Source organism: Cryptomeria japonica, chromosome 9, assembly GCF_030272615.1.
Source record: "Cryptomeria japonica chromosome 9, Sugi_1.0, whole genome shotgun sequence".
Classification (NCBI taxonomy): domain Eukaryota; kingdom Viridiplantae; phylum Streptophyta; class Pinopsida; order Cupressales; family Cupressaceae; genus Cryptomeria; species Cryptomeria japonica.
Genome location: NC_081413.1, coordinates 550,400,797 through 550,416,631, shown reverse-complemented (window position 1 = coordinate 550,416,631; position 15,835 = coordinate 550,400,797). Strand labels below are relative to the sequence as shown.

Below are 15,835 nucleotides of genomic sequence, written 5' to 3'. Positions count from 1 at the left end.
CAATAAAGTACAGATATTGAAATGTTAAACAGAATCTGGGAGGCCCCATTTAGACCATTTGCCTTCCAGCATTGTATTGTTTGTGCACCAGCCTTCACAAATGTTTTCAATGACAATATGATCAAGGTGGATCAAGCTAGAAACTTAGAAAGTGGGTCATTAAAAGCAATTAAGGGAAGTTCTTTTAAATCTTGTCCACTCAAAATAGTTAACAACATTAAATACAAAAAATGGTTCAAGGATTCAACACCGTACAAGGGCAGTGAAGCTCCAGCTTATCAAAACTGGTAACAAGACAAATAATTAACTGTCCCAATACAATGATATAAGTGTACCCTGATCAATGATCCCAGCTACTGAGACAATTTGAAATTATTAAAGGCAAGTGAAGTGAAGTATAATCAATAACAGTGCCTTACCTGCAAATGACTGATAGAGTTGATACGTTTAATATCTAATAGACGTCGTTTGAGTGTGTCCCACCCCCACTGCTCAAATTTACATACATGTTTTATTGATCCCTCATGAGTACATTCAGCATCCACAAGAACCTGCTTAGGTAATGATGAAATCTGGTTATACTCAAGAGAAGAGTCGATCTTTCTACTTTGATAGTATTTATTTGAGCACAAAACATTCCATACTAGGAAAACTATTTGTAGCGTCAGTCCAGCAAAAAACAATAAAAGTATATTACTACAAGTCTACCAAACTCAAGATTGACAATGTAAAATCAAGACTCTGAATGGTATCAATAATCACTGCAAAACATAAATTAGATCATTCGTGACAATAAATAGACAGAAAAATAAGAATAGAATTTTAGAAATCATATCATCCAATAGACAAATATAGTGAACATAAAACTCCATATCTTTGATTTGAAAAAGCCTTGCAAACAAAACTAACAAGCAACAATTCATAGTTGTCATGACCCCGTTCCGGAAATAAAGCCATGGAGAAGACCTCTAGCCTATCCCCGTTTCCCATTGGCTAAAAGATAAAACAGAAGAAATAATTTCTAATATTATTTTAAGTTGGGTCTGAAAATTTCTAATTTGAAGGCATTTTAATAATATTATTTTTACAATAATAAATGTTTTAAACACTAATATTAAAATAAAAAGTACTTTTAAATAATTGAATAAAATGAATTCTAAAGTATTTTAATACTTGTGAAAATTGAATCTATGGGACCATTTGAAGCACTATAAAAGAAGGGTGTTCAATACCTTGTCATCAATTTGCAAAGCAACTTTTTAAGAATTTTAAGCATTTTATTCAAATTCTCATCCAAGGATGAAAACCCTTGGTTGATTGTGATGAACACAAGGTTATACTAACGGGGGGAGGGAGGGGTGGGGGTAAATTAATTGAACAGCTTTTATCAATTTAAACTTTATCAATCACAATACTATTATTTACTCAATTTCAATAATCATGCACATGAGAAGAACACTAACACAATTTACATGGAAACCCTTATGGGAGAAAACCACGGCAAATTACTTGCTTATATTATAATATTTTACAAATTTCGTAGACTCAACCTACTAGAGGCACCAACCTCATTTAATTCATGAGCACTTGCCCACTAGAGGCACCAACCCCTCATTCAATTTGTGAGCACTCGCCCACTAGAGGCACCAACCCTTCATTCAATTTGTGAGCACTAGCCCACTAAAGGCACCAACCCCTCATTCAATTTTGCACCTTGAATGTTGCTTCGACAACGGATGATGGTCATTTATATATCTTGCTTATTGCTCCACATCTATTTGAGATGATCTTCATATAGATTTTACTTCTTTCATTATCTTCTTATGAATGTTCTCTTCAATGGATGACAAAGTCTTCATCAAATCTGGTTGCACATATCTTTTCTCTTACAAATCTGTTCTAAAGTGATGCATCATATATTCCTTCCTCCACAAATTAACTTATTGAATATATAGCATTTTAACCAGTATCTTGTTTCAAATATCTTGCTTTAAGTATGCTCAACTCTCTTGAATATTATTTCATAACTTCCATATATTTTCTTTCAAATCTGCTTTAGATTCTGTCATAAATCTACTCTAAATTTCTTCATAAATATGTTATAATTTTTCTCACAAATATACCTTATAATTCTGCTCAATCTACCTCAAAAATCTTCACAGAAATCTGCATATACTCTTCTTTTATCCTTTACAAATTTTGCTCTAAGATTTGCTAGTCTTCCATTGCAGGAATTACGTCTTTAATCTCCAACTCTCTTTATCATATATATTTTCTTTTTTCATTCACACCACACCATTCTCCTTTATTTCTAATCTCCATATATATCTTCTAAGACATGCTTCTTCCAAAAAGTTATGCCTTTTTAACAAACCAATCACATCTCCTTGAATTGTTTCCTTTCATAAATCGCACCTCTCTAGAGAACTAATTTCTTAACTAATCAAACATTATCTTTAATGGCACACCTTTTTACCTTCTAGCAATTTTCTGACTCGTCTTACCAAATCGCACCTGTTGCTGTTTGCTTATATATTAATCATTGTCTAAAGTAATCGCTGCCTTTAGTTGATATATTTATGCCTTATGTTAAGATTACTTTGTCTTATATAGAATTATTGATTTTCATATAAATCGTTGCCTTTGCTGCACCCCTCTAATCTTTGTTTTACTCATTTTATGTTTTGTTCATTTTTGTCTTTTTTCACATTTGTCTTCTCTGATTTTTGTCTTTTTTTTTTCGCTTCTATTTTTGTCTTATTCCCATGTGCTTTTTAACTTTGGCTTATACGACTTGTCTTTAATATTGTTCCCATCTTATACTCTTAATTGCTGCCTTTATTCCTCATAGAGGATCGACTTTAACAATAGAATGATATTTGTTTGTTACTTGTTAGGAATGCACTATATAAGGAATTTTAATTATCTTCTTTAAAAACAAAATTCATTTCCATACACTGGTGGTGTGTGTTCCAGTACTTCTTTCATGTCCTCACGAACTGCTTGTTTATTTATTGGTGCTTCACAATTCAGTGATCTAAGCTCAAAATCCTTCTTGTCTTCATCTGTATCATCAATTTGCCATTGTATTAGCGCTATGATGCTTGAATCGTTTTGTGTAGCTGTTCATGCATGATTGTTGTCCATGTATGCCTTTCTATAATCAGATCACTCTCATAGCATTGTTTTTATCCTTCACAAAAATGCTTGAATGGACTATGGTGACACCACTATAAGGAAGAGTTGACCTTGTCTAAACTTTATTTGACATTAGCAATCTCTCCCTGGATTTAGACATCAATCCAAATATCCTTGCCTTGTTACCTTTGACAACAATGACAAATATTTCCAACAATCTCCACTGAATGCCTTTGACATCAATGACAATATTTCCAATAGATTGGTCATTCCTTTGACAACAATGACAAACATTTCCAACAATCTCCACTGAATGCCTTTGACATCAATGACAATATTTCCAATAGATTGGTCATCGGAAATCTTAAGGATGGAAAACCGTCTTGGATTTTCATAATCGCATTTGGGGAAGAAAACCCTCATCTCCTTTGGGGCAATTTCATCTGGGAGTTGCATGAGAGCTGAATTTGGTTATTTTCAGATTTGGAGTGATTGGATTGGCAAACAAGTTCAATGTACATAATTTTTGGAGAGTTTTGCTGATTTTTAGAGCATTGCCTGATGTTCCATCAATATTTCACCACTAGATCTTGAGTGCCACATCTAGGAGATACCATCCACATTGATCATCAATTTCAGGGCTTGCACATGTTTTGTAGCTGGGTTCCAACAATAAATTGTTGAATTTCATTTTTGCTGAGTGCCACAGTTGAGGAGGGATTTTTAAAAAAAGTTGTCACAAATTGCTTCTTGTTCATCAATATTTGTTGGTGATATAATATGAGGTTTGAGGCACCAACCTTCCAAGGTGATCTGCCCTTTGTGCAGGTAATTTCAGATCATCTTCGGCTGCGATCCATTCATTTTAGTCATTTTTCCAGCCTTGCAGGCTGTTGTGCCAACCCTTCCAGCCATCCAACAACAGTAACAGCTGCTGATTTGCCCATTGTGGCATTTGAATTTGGAATGCCAACCTTGCAGAGAGTTTAGAAACCAATTTTCAGCTGTTGCAGCCTTTTACCAACCAAAATATCATCTTTCTAGATCATCCGCTTTTTCATTGTTGTTACGGCATTCTGTCAGTCATATCAAGCTGTCAATGTTGTGATTCATTCACCGTACAAGGTTTTCTTTGGCATGTCGCAGCTGTACATTCATCATTTCTAGTCAAGATCAATGTTGTAAGTCTGAAATCATGTTTCCAGTTTACATATCAGTCAATGTAAGTTGTTTCAGCTGTTGCAAATCAAATAAAATCAGTTTCAGAGAAATACAAGTTGATGCTTGATTCAAATCTAGGTGCTTTTGGAATCATGGGGTTTCATTATTGCTAATTATTTTCTATTTGGAGTTCATGACATTCGTTTCCAATCATTTCAACATTTAAACTCGGTGTATTTGAAGATAAACTATTCAAATCTAAGCACAATAGTTGTCATGGGGTTTTATATTGGCTGTTCATTACATTTCAACATAAATCAACTAATTTATTTGTAGTCATTTAACATCTACAAGTTGAATTTGTTGTGTTTGATTAATGATACTTTTGAAGTTGCATTACAACCATTGAAGGTCTAAAACGAAGTTTCCAACTTATTTCAATTTTCAGATTGTTGTTTCAATTTGAATTTTGCTTCAGAAATCAGAAAAAAACCAAAAAAATCATAAATTTGCAAAAATTCTAAAAAATGGGAAATTACAGTGGTCTCATAGGAATGATCTTACCAACCCAGAGGTTAGATCTAACAAGTGCTCATGTAGCCCAGCTATAAAGAATAGATTTTATAAAAGAAGGAAAGTAAGGGATCCAATAGAGAAGAAATGGTAGAAAGAGGTAAGCAGGTTTTGAAAGATTATAAGAAGGCTGAAATTCAATATGATGTCATTGTTAACATAAGCCAAGATCGACAACAAATGACAAATCTTATGATACAGTAACTTCAAACAATGCAAAAATTGAATACTACTAAGGCTACACCACCCCTTACAGATGAAAGGGGTGCTACAAGAAATCATAGAACCATGCTGGCTTCCACATCTAGACCCTTCCAACCCAAGTTCTTACAAAGAGGAGAATATCATCACGAGGAAGAAAAGCCAAATCAGGATGAAAATAATTTTACAGCTTATTTTGTAGAGTATGGAAATCTTGGACCAAAGTTTCATGCTAGAATGTCACTCTATAATGTCCCTTTTTGTAAATGCCCTAAAATATAATCTTCATTTAAGGATAAGATGAGATAAGCCTATTTTCGAAACCCGAATTGAGATTAGACAACAATGTACATATAACTCATGAAATACATCCAATTCTAGGGTTAGGATATATATATATAGATCAACTAATATCAACAATTACATGGAAACTCAACCATAACAAGGGTTGAGTTGGAAGACATGATGAGGTGCCCCAAGTATCCTCTACCCTAGGCCCAACAGCAAGGCTTTATCGTTTGTGGCCTCATGTGGTCCTTAACCGATGGCCCTCAACCATCATCATAAGGTGGCGTACCTAGTGAGGGCTTTACACCATTCCCCTCCATCATATCAACCTCTCACATCTTATGATTGATTCACCTCAACAATAAAGTGCCTTTGACCCTCATCTAGTCATCATCCTAATACCTTAATGATTTTACTTCTTGTATTTGTGAGCCATGGTGGAGAAGAGGGGAGAGATTGTGGAGAGTGCCCCAAAAACCATCTCTTCCTAGACCCAAAGATCGTACCCTTTGTACTCCTTTGGCCTCTATGGGCTCATCTTGTCCCACCTAGGGTGGTGCATCTAGAAGAGTGTCCATACACTGTACCCCTCTCACAATACTCTCGCACTTCCCCTCACCATGTTTTAGAAATGTTGTAATAAATATTTATGTTCACTATAATATTAACGAATTATTATTCACGACATTAGGTATGTCATAACAGCATTAAGTTGTATTATCATTTATGCAGTGAATGTTATCAATATTGGTAGTGTTTTAATGTTATCAGCTTTATCTTGTATTAATAGTATTAAATTCATATTAATAGTATTGATTGTATTAACAATATTAAATTGTATTAATGGTATTAACCGCATTAACCAGTGTTACCCGGAAACGCGTTTCCGTCCTAAAGGCACACGTTCTAGAAACGGAAACTGTTTTAGGGACTTGGGGACGGCTGGAAACATTTCCAAGCCGTCCCCAATCCTTGAAAATTTTTGGAACCCGTCCCGGAAACTTAGAAAGGGTCAAACTTTTTTTGGGTACCGTTGTGAAAATCAGATTCACTAGTAAATATATCTTAGTTCATATTAACTAGTAAAGATTACAATTTATAGAAATACAAAACACTGTAGAAATTAATGATATTACCTACCTCTATCTACCTAAAACTATAGATACATTAATGAAATCTAACAACCTAAGTTGACCATTAACAATATAAGAAACTATTATTCTAACACCCTCCCTTAATGGTCAATCTATCAAAAACACCAAATTGCCCCCTGAATTTTACAAATTTATCTAGACTCAGAGACTTGGTGAGAATATCCGCAATCTGATCCGCTGTCGGAACATACTACAACTGAACTGATTCGTCTTCTACCAGCTTGCGGATGTAGTGACAATGAAGTTCGACATGTTTGGTACGTTCATGGAAGACTGGATTTTTTGCCAGTTTGAGTGCCCCTTGATTATCAGTATACAAGGGAAAAGGACCTGTCTGTGGCATTTGCATGTCAGAGAGCATCCTTCGGAGCCAAACTGCCTCACATGTGGCCTTGACTGTTCCCCGCTATTCGTCTTCGGTCGAGCAAAGAGCCACAGCCTGTTGCTTCTTGCTACTTGTTGACGTGGATGAAATCTCATTGCTGCAAACTCCATACGGCCAACACAGAATAGAATAGCCAACTGATTATCCTATCCTCTCTTGAAATAAGGGAATCCCTAATGCTATTTTCTTCGTTTTGATCAAAGGGGATAACCTCAAGGTTTCTTTTGTCAGGTCTTGACTGCGGGATCCCTCAGTGGCTTGATGTGTTTATGCTGGAAACACAAAAGGGGACTTACGTTTAACTTGGCAATTTTATGGATAAGTTGCCTGGAACGTTTACAATCTTTCCATCGGATGATACTGGTTAATTTGATGCTGTTTTAGTAGGACTGCAGATTTTCAGAATAAAAAAAGGGAAAAGGGAAGGATAGAGAGAGAGAGAGAGAAAGACATGAACTGTAAATTCTAACTAAGACAGCAAATTCAGTCAAGCAGACAGACACCTCCAGGAAACTAGATTAGACATCATCAGCCATTTAGACACAATGCTTGCATAAACTTAGTGCAATCTTCAAAGGAGAAACTAGATTTTCATATTACCAAGTACGATATTAGAATTTCTACATTCATAGTATGTATTTGATAATCGAACTGAGCATGAAATGGTCCAGATTAACCATGCGGAAAGAAAAGCAATCAGCTCTTCTCTAATGGTATGGACTGTGAAGATTCTATTAGATGCTTGATTGAAAAACTGCTATGCAAAATAAATAGACACAACTGAAAACTTTCAAAATTAAGTGAAGAAGGAGACCATGCACTCACAAGGAAACTTGAAAATAGTCTTAATTCATTGTATTAATTCCTGCAAATTTCTTCAGAGCTTTCGCAACAATCCAAGAACTTCTTGCAAAAAAGAGGGAAAACCAGTCCCTTAAATAAGCTCAAAAAAGGATGAATGGCCTAGATTTAATCTAAATGAGTGGCCCAGATTCATCCATAAAGCACTGCTGCCCATACCCATAAATGAGAGGCAAATATCAACAACTACCCCAAAATGGGCAATAACTACCCAAAAAGGGATAATTACAACAATTTGGAACAAATCAAAAAAGGGGGGCACAAAAGTTTTACAATTTGTTGACCAAAAGTCAACTGTCACCTTTTTGGGACAAAAAGTGCATTTTAAGATTTGGAGGGAAAAAAGCACTTTTGAGAAACTACTTTCTCTATTTCGGTTTCACACTCTTTCTTTAGAAACTGGTCCTCGCCATGCAGGTATTCCTGCCATAAATCACGACCTGCTGCCCGTTCCATGCGAACGTATTCCTGGAATTTGATACATAACTGGAAGAGTAGACTGAATGGAGGCATGGGAGGGTGGCGAATTTTGTACTGCATGCCCTCGAGATACTGGTCCACGTGCTTTAAACCGTCCTTCCAGCTGGAGCGATTACGCTCAAAGCATAATATGTCTGAATGGAACTGACCAGCAAAACTCAAGTCCCCAGCGGAATAGGAAACCTTATCTCTCCCCAACCTCTCTTCCCAGTCTGGCCGGATTACACTGTCGGACAGGTCATTTATCCATCCTGAAACCATTGATCGGAGGATGGTCTTACCTAGTTCTTGCATGTTCCCCAGAATTACCTCACATGCGTCACTTTCTTTGTCAATAATTTCCTTGGCGTCGTTCTTCATGGTGATGGTCCAGTACCATTCCTTGAGAACGCTAATGCTATGAGGATCTAGGATGTCAGACAACGAGGGAATTTGTGCATGTGTCCAAAAAAGTGCCCTCATGAGGGGAAGGGTAGAGGCCGCCACTTCGTGCATGTGAAGGGATTCCCTCTTTACCTCCAACAGCCTGACTAGAGTGAGCTCTCGATGGAGGGCCATTTCTTTCACCTCCTTAAGGATCTATTCTCCCTTTTTCTTGATGTCTTGCATCCACTCCCTGACGGCCTTTGCGGTATCCCGAATTCCTTCAAATTCAGTTGTGGTCCTTTGTGCCAATGCCGTTGGGAGAATATGGGATTCGGAGGGATTGTGTAATGGCTGTAGGAGTTGATTGATGTTTCCCTCGGCCTGCTCAGCATGGGCCTGATACATATCCTTTTCCGCTGTGATCTCTTCGAGCTATCTGAGTATGTTCTGTACTGAATCTTTAAATTCCTGCTTTTCTTGCTCTTTGGTAGCTCGTCCGATGGGGACAGTTGTGATGCTATAATCTGCCAGTGTTATCTGATCTACTGGCATGTCTACGGGCGGGGTGGCAATATGAAGAGTGTCGTTCCTTTGCTCGTCCTTGGTCACTCTAGAATATGCCCTCGGCTTCTTCTTTCCTTTGGCTTTTGCTTGATCCATATGCGAGAAGATGTCCTCTAGATCGATGGGTGCTTTGGTGGCGGCCCTGCGCTAAGCTCTGGCAATCAGCCATTCTTGAGGTACTGCCTGGGTTGATGATAGGGTTAAGTCAGCATTTTGTTCTCCTACACTCTCAACCCACTGACCACAAATTCGCAACTACCCTGCCATCGGAGGAGTGAAGGAGGTGTGAAGCTCTTTGCTTGCAGCTGAATTCTCCCCTATTTCGCTGAACAATTGCCTGTCACCTTCGTGCGAAGGTTGCTCTTCATTCCTCTCGGGCTCATGAGTTTCATCTATCTTTTGTTCTCCCTCGACAGTGGAGTCATCCTTGGCTGAATTGAGGAGTAGCAACTCGTGGAAGCTCTGTTGGGTAGGTTCATGCATTTTGATCCCCTGGGTGGATGGGATTTCTCCTTCTTCAATTTGGTTACCCAGCTCAACCAACTCGAGGGGTCCTAACTCAATACCTAATACATCAGGCGCAGGAGGATCATTGGCCTCAAATGCATCGATGTTGCTCTAGGAGGGCAGAGCAGGTACGCAATCCAATTCTATAACATCGTTGGATGAACTAGGATCCTTTGAGGATGAAGTGACCTCCGACGTCTTTATCGGAATCTTCTCCCTTCTTGTTCTTTTGGACGTCCGAGTCCCTCTGCAAGCCTTGGCCTTCTTTCTTTTCTCCGGTTTCTCAGTTCTTTCCCCGAGTGCACTAGACGTTCCTTCGTCCTCTAAAGACTGAGAATCGAGACTGCCCATTAAATGGTAAGTGAACTGGACTCCCTCATGAACTAGCCTCTCGATCTGCTGATGTAACCACTAATCTGTGTACCTTGTTGGGGCTACCATGACTGCCTCAAAATTTGTGATTGGGTCCTGGGACCAATCAACACCTGGCAAGAGATGTCGTACTGCTTCAAATTCTCAGACCTGGAGGCAATTTCCTGAGTCTGTGAGCTGATCTAGGACCCAACGATATTCAAAGAGTCGCATTTGCTGCACACTCAACCTAGCATATTCTCGTCGCCTGACCTCGTAGTCATCAGAGCAATTCTTCCAATAGTCCTCAACTGACTCCTTTGCTCTGTATCTTCGACCATAGGCTCTCTTTGCCAGATTATCATGATCGAAGTATTTTCTTGGGAAATGGTCCTGGAGGCCATAAGAGGCCAACTTTGCAAGGGACTCCTCTGCTAGGGTAGGGGTCCCCAAATGGACATCATGGCTGCCTATGATCATAGGAAATGTGAATCCAGCCTGCTTGCTTTCTCGAAGTAAGACGTCGGCAGGGCGTGACTGCCTTGCCACCTCCATAAGGATTACTTTGTCGGTTGGATACCGTGGAAGTCGAAGGGGAGCGCCGTCGAAGCCAGCTATCTCGATGTAGGAAAACCTTGGGAACTGAATGAACCAAGCTCCATACCTCTGCACTAAAGTAGTAGCTTGCTCCGAGAGCCTGATGTGTAACCCTCCCTGCATTAACCTAACCAGGCGCATTGTGAAGGCGTCATTGATGCGTTCATACTGACCAACCGCATAAGCCAGGCTGTTTTTTTCCCTCTGAGATATATCTTGGTAGTGCAGCTGTGGGTAACAATCATAGACTTTCACTTGACCGGGCCCATTCCCGATTTCACCTTTCACTATCAATCCTGGCAATGGTTGGTTCTTGGCGAACATGTAGACCAAATAAGAGGTCATGGTGAAGTATTTCTTCGTTTCAAGCTCAATCAGCTGAGTGTGGATGTTATCGCTTATGATCTGGGCCCAGTCAAACTTAGACTTTCCGATGAAGACCTTCTCTGTAAAATAGAACATCCATTCTTCAAAGTAGCTGGACTTAGGAAGTCCCATGACTCGGCTGAGTAGGGTGACCATATCCCCATGTTCATTATGAAAATCACTCCTGGGGGTCTTTTTCACAATCTTGGTGCTCGAAGGCCTTTTCTCCTTGAACCATTCTTCGTTAATCAGTGCCTTGCATCGGGCCGGATTCATATCATATGCCCCCTGTGCTTCGTCTATGGTTGTAGCTGTGGGATTATTTGGAAAGGGGATATCAAATGCATCACCAATAGCCTCATGGGAGAAGTCGGCGATAGTCATATTCTTCAGAAGCACTAGCCTGGACTTTGGTTCGTAATGCCGAGCAGCCTCCACTACTAATTCATAGTTCTGTATTGCTGGAGGAAAACCTGCCGCTTGGGCGATACCACTTTCCACCATCTGCCTAGGCCTGCCATATGCGTTGGGTGAGAAGACCCGATTCCTGAAGTCATGAATATCAATATGGCCAAGGTCGGTATCACCAATGCTGTCCCAGACGCTCTGAACTTTCGACTCCCTCAATCCTCCCCTCTGATACTGATACTTCATCTTTTCAACCTTACGCGGGATATCTGATTTGGAGGCTCGTGAGGTTTCGACTATTGCGGGAGTTTTTGATGATTCTACTGCCAATTTAGGCATTTATCCTGCACAGCCGAACACGGATTACGAGATGATATAAGAAAGGTAATGCGGGTTAGATAACAAAAGAAGTGCTCCAGCAGGCCGGGATTAATTTAAAGTTTAGTTTGGACACGGAGCAATATTTCTAGCTAACAGCTTGATCAACTTTAACCGCAGCATATTCATGAAGATTCCCCTTTTTTTTTTTTTACCATTCATCTATACTTATCACTTTTGGATTTTGGATTAACTTTTAACATAGACAGCATGAAAATTTTCAAGTTTTGAAAAGAGACGCAATTTTGGGGAAGCTTTAGGAGTGAATTCTGAATTTTCGAGCGTTTTGAACAAGGTTTATGAGCAAAAGAGATGCAAATTTCAGGAATTCAAGCAATGCGATCAAATTTTGCACATTCGCCCATTAAGCATTTTTCAAAGGATCATACGCGACAAAGCGTTCTTACCTGACAGGAGCGGATGGCGAGAGATTGCCCAACCTCGTCGCGTGAAATGAACGGACGATCCTGCAAAGTTTGAATTCCAACGGTTATCTCTTCATTCTAAATTTTCGCAGTTGCTAGACAAAGAGAATTTATCATTTTAAATAGTTTTCTCTCTTACCCTGGGTAATTGGTAATCTAAGTTCAAATGATCAGGAGGATTTAACGCAACATTTTACCTTCTTGTTTTCATACTTTGGATGGTTTTCAAATTCTGAACTGCATTTTCTTCCTTGGAAGTCCTGCAAATTTCACGCCTTCTACTTCGCAATTTGCACACCTATGGCGAATTTCGGAGCTGGGAGGCTCTTGCTACCTCGGACATGTTCTCGGATTTCAGCTGGCCTCGCCCAAGACTTCGGATTCGGACGCTATACCCGTAGCTTTTGTTGGATGCTTGTCAATATCCAAAGGAAGAGTTTTAGCAGTTTTACAAAAAAAACTGCGGAGGACCTGGAGAGTTTGCCAATGGAACTTCAGAGCTGGAATGAGTTCGCAAGCTACGCGAACCCCTTTAACCACGCCGCCCTTCGCGCCTTTCGCGACCTCTGGAATTACGACGCCTCTATTCGCGAAAAAAAACTTCGGGGCTTGGGAAGAGTTCTTACGTTTTAGACTAAATGCATCCCTTTAAACGTTTCGTGTTTTTTGTTTTTTTTTTTTTTTAAAGTTTAAAAGCACATCTGCATTATTTTCGGACCAAGCAGAAAACATCAGACCCCGAAATTCTCGCCCCATGGTCCGAAATTAGGGATGCCTTGGGGCGATTTTGGCAGTTTAACTTAGTGAAGTTGCTCGGACCCCAAACCAGCCCTTTGCTGGACTTCACAAACTTAGTTCTAGGAGGCCTCAGAATATCAAGGCACTTGGCCAGGCAACTCGGTCGTTCGTTGGCAGGCGGAAAACATCTCTCGCTCAAATCTTATAAACATCGCAGTGACAATCCTTATGCAATCGGCCTCACAGTTCTGGTGCGAAGAATGTCGACTTTTGGTCTTCGTGCGACCCTTAGGCGCACTGCTCTGGCTTGGCAGGCTCTGCCAATTCTTACCACCTTATGCCTATCTAAGGCGATTCTCAAAACTTCGAACAAAGCTCTTGGCGTTCACGCCCAAGAACTAGGCTAGCCGGGAAGGCGCATCGGCTCACTACTTCAACGTCAAACAGCTTACAGATGGGTCACGAACTCGCTCGAAGAGACACGAGAAACTTGGCTCGGAACCTCGGGACAACAACTAAAAGCTCGAAATAGGAAAGGGGACCCTATCGGCGACAAGGAGTGTGTGCAACACACAACACTACTCCAAATGACGGCACCAGTACCCAAACTGAATACGTACCCAGAAGTGGATTTTCTATCATTCACCGATTCTACCAATCTGAGTCAGTATAACCGATCAGCTTTGGATCGTTGCACCTAGTATACAGAATGCAATAGTCAGAAGTGCCTTTCACATATCGTAACACTCGCTTCGCTGCAATCCAATGATTAGCTTTTGGAGTTGTCATGAAGCCAGAGATGTAGTTGTTGTGACGTATTCACACATTGCCCCATTGCAAATGGGGACCCCTACTTTTTGCTTTCTAGGGTTAGTTTTCTTTGCTTTGTTGTCTGGTCTTCGCTATTAGCCTTTGCATTGCAAATTTGTTAGGGAGATCATTGGGATAGCAGGGTCTGCTTGAGTTGAGGTGGGTCAGTAGGTGGTCCAGGTCAGGGTCTCTTTGAAGGTCTTCTCTAGGTCAGGCTTTGCTCTTGTTTCTAGGTTAAGTCTTGATTGAGTTTGAGGAAGTCCTTATATCCTGCTATCTTGCCTTTGAGACCTATGTCACTAAGTTAAGGAAGTGAATGAAGGTTTGTGAGTGAGTATCATCAAGGATTTTCCCTTTAAGGGTTTGAGATTGGTTCAGTTGATGAATAATGAAGTTCTAGGCATTGATTGATGTGATACTGACCTATTTTGACCTTAGAAATGCCTAACAACCAAGTCTACACTTGAAAATTTGGAGAAAGGTCAAGAATTTGAGCATTTTAGGAAATTTCGCTCCTGACCCTTCCAAAAGGTCCAGAGCGAAATCCTTAGAAAGACCTAATTTGTCATCAAAAGCATTGAATTAACATCACCTTGAAGGCAAATGGACTTGATTAAGATGAAGGAAGGACCCAAAAGCCAAGTCTAAGAGCAAAGTTGAGGGGAAAATGAGAAAATTGAGCCTAAAACATGAATTTCACTCTTGATCCTTCCAAAGGGTCCAGAGCGAAATTCCTAGATAGTTCCTGTCCTTCCAAAGGTACCTAAGCGAAATTGTTAAAATGCAATTTTCATTCAACGTTTTGGCTAGGCACTTCCTTAAGGTGATTTGTTGGTATGTCCTAAGGTGAGAGCAATGTGATTGAGGGTAAAGTTTGAATGTTTGAGTGATATTTAAGGATAATTTCTCAATTTCGCTCCTGACCCTTCCATAGACTCCAGAGCGAATTTCCTTGGATCTCCCTAAATTTGCATCAAGCTTAGGTTCCATGGCATTAATTGAGGTTGACTAAACTTGGAGACGCCCATAGACATGCATTTGAGTAGGTCATGGTCACTAAACGTTAAGAATTTGAGCAATTAGGCCAATTTCGCTCCTAACCCTTCCAAAGGGTCCAGAGTGAATTTCCTTGGATCTCTCTTCTTGGTCCTAATTTGCATTATAAACCTTGTCCCTAGGGCGTTATTGAGAGAGTATTGATGTGTGCAACAAAGTCAAGTGATGAGAAGGTCAATAAGTTGGGCATAATTGCAAATTTCACTCCTGGCCCTTCCAAAGGGTCCAGAGTGAAATTTATCCAAGCTCTTGACCCTTCCAAAGGGTCTAGAGCGAAATTCCCTAAATGACCTAATTCCTCACTAGAAGCTTTGAATGGTGGACATACATGGCAAGGAAGGGATTCAAAAATGACAAGTCTAAAGCAAGCTAAGTGAAAAAGGATGAGAATTGAGCCAAAAAGAGAATTTCTCTCCTAACCCTTCCAAAGGATCCATAGTGAATTTCTCCATGAAGCATTATACCTTGCTCCAACCTACGAACTAACTCATTCCCAAGCATTTTTTGAAGGCAAATGACTTGTTTTTGATGATTAAAGGATGAGAAATGGAGTTTTGTGAAGGAAAATCAAGTAAAACATGAATTTCGCTCCTGACCCTGCCAAAGGGTCCAGAGCGAAATCCTTAGGATAGCTTATTTCCTCACCAAAACCTTGAAATGGACACCACTTTGAGAGCAAGTTAGCTTAAATATGATAAGATAAAGGGGAATGGGCAAGTCCAAGGCAAGTTGGAGGTGGATTGAGCCTAAAAATGTCAATTTCGCTCCTGACCCTTCCAAAGGGTCCAGAGCGAAATTCCTAGAAAGACTCTCAATTTCACCTAGTGCACTAAGACAACCTTATTTTGATGGCGAATTGACTTGATCATGGTGAGGGGAGGTTTGATAAGACAAGTTTAAGGTGATTTAAGAGAGAAGGAAGTGTAAAATGAGCCTAAGGAAGAATTTCGCTCCTAACCCTTCCAAAGGGTCCAAAGCGAAATTTCTTAAACCCCTATTTATTCCTTGTTTGAAGACCAAGATCTTTG

The 15,835-nt window shown here is 39.9% G+C and overlaps 1 protein-coding gene across 1 annotated transcript in view; it reads right to left on the bottom strand.

Moving 5' to 3' along the window:
• LOC131060973 (rRNA (cytosine-C(5))-methyltransferase NOP2C) overlaps positions 1-15,835 on the bottom strand; it is a 185,244-nt gene that overhangs the window by 36,803 nt on the left and 132,606 nt on the right. Inside the window, exon 6 of the mRNA XM_057994463.2 lies at positions 420-551. Coding sequence (XP_057850446.2) covers positions 420-551 — 132 coding nt within the window. The remainder of the gene's footprint in view (positions 1-419; positions 552-15,835) is intronic.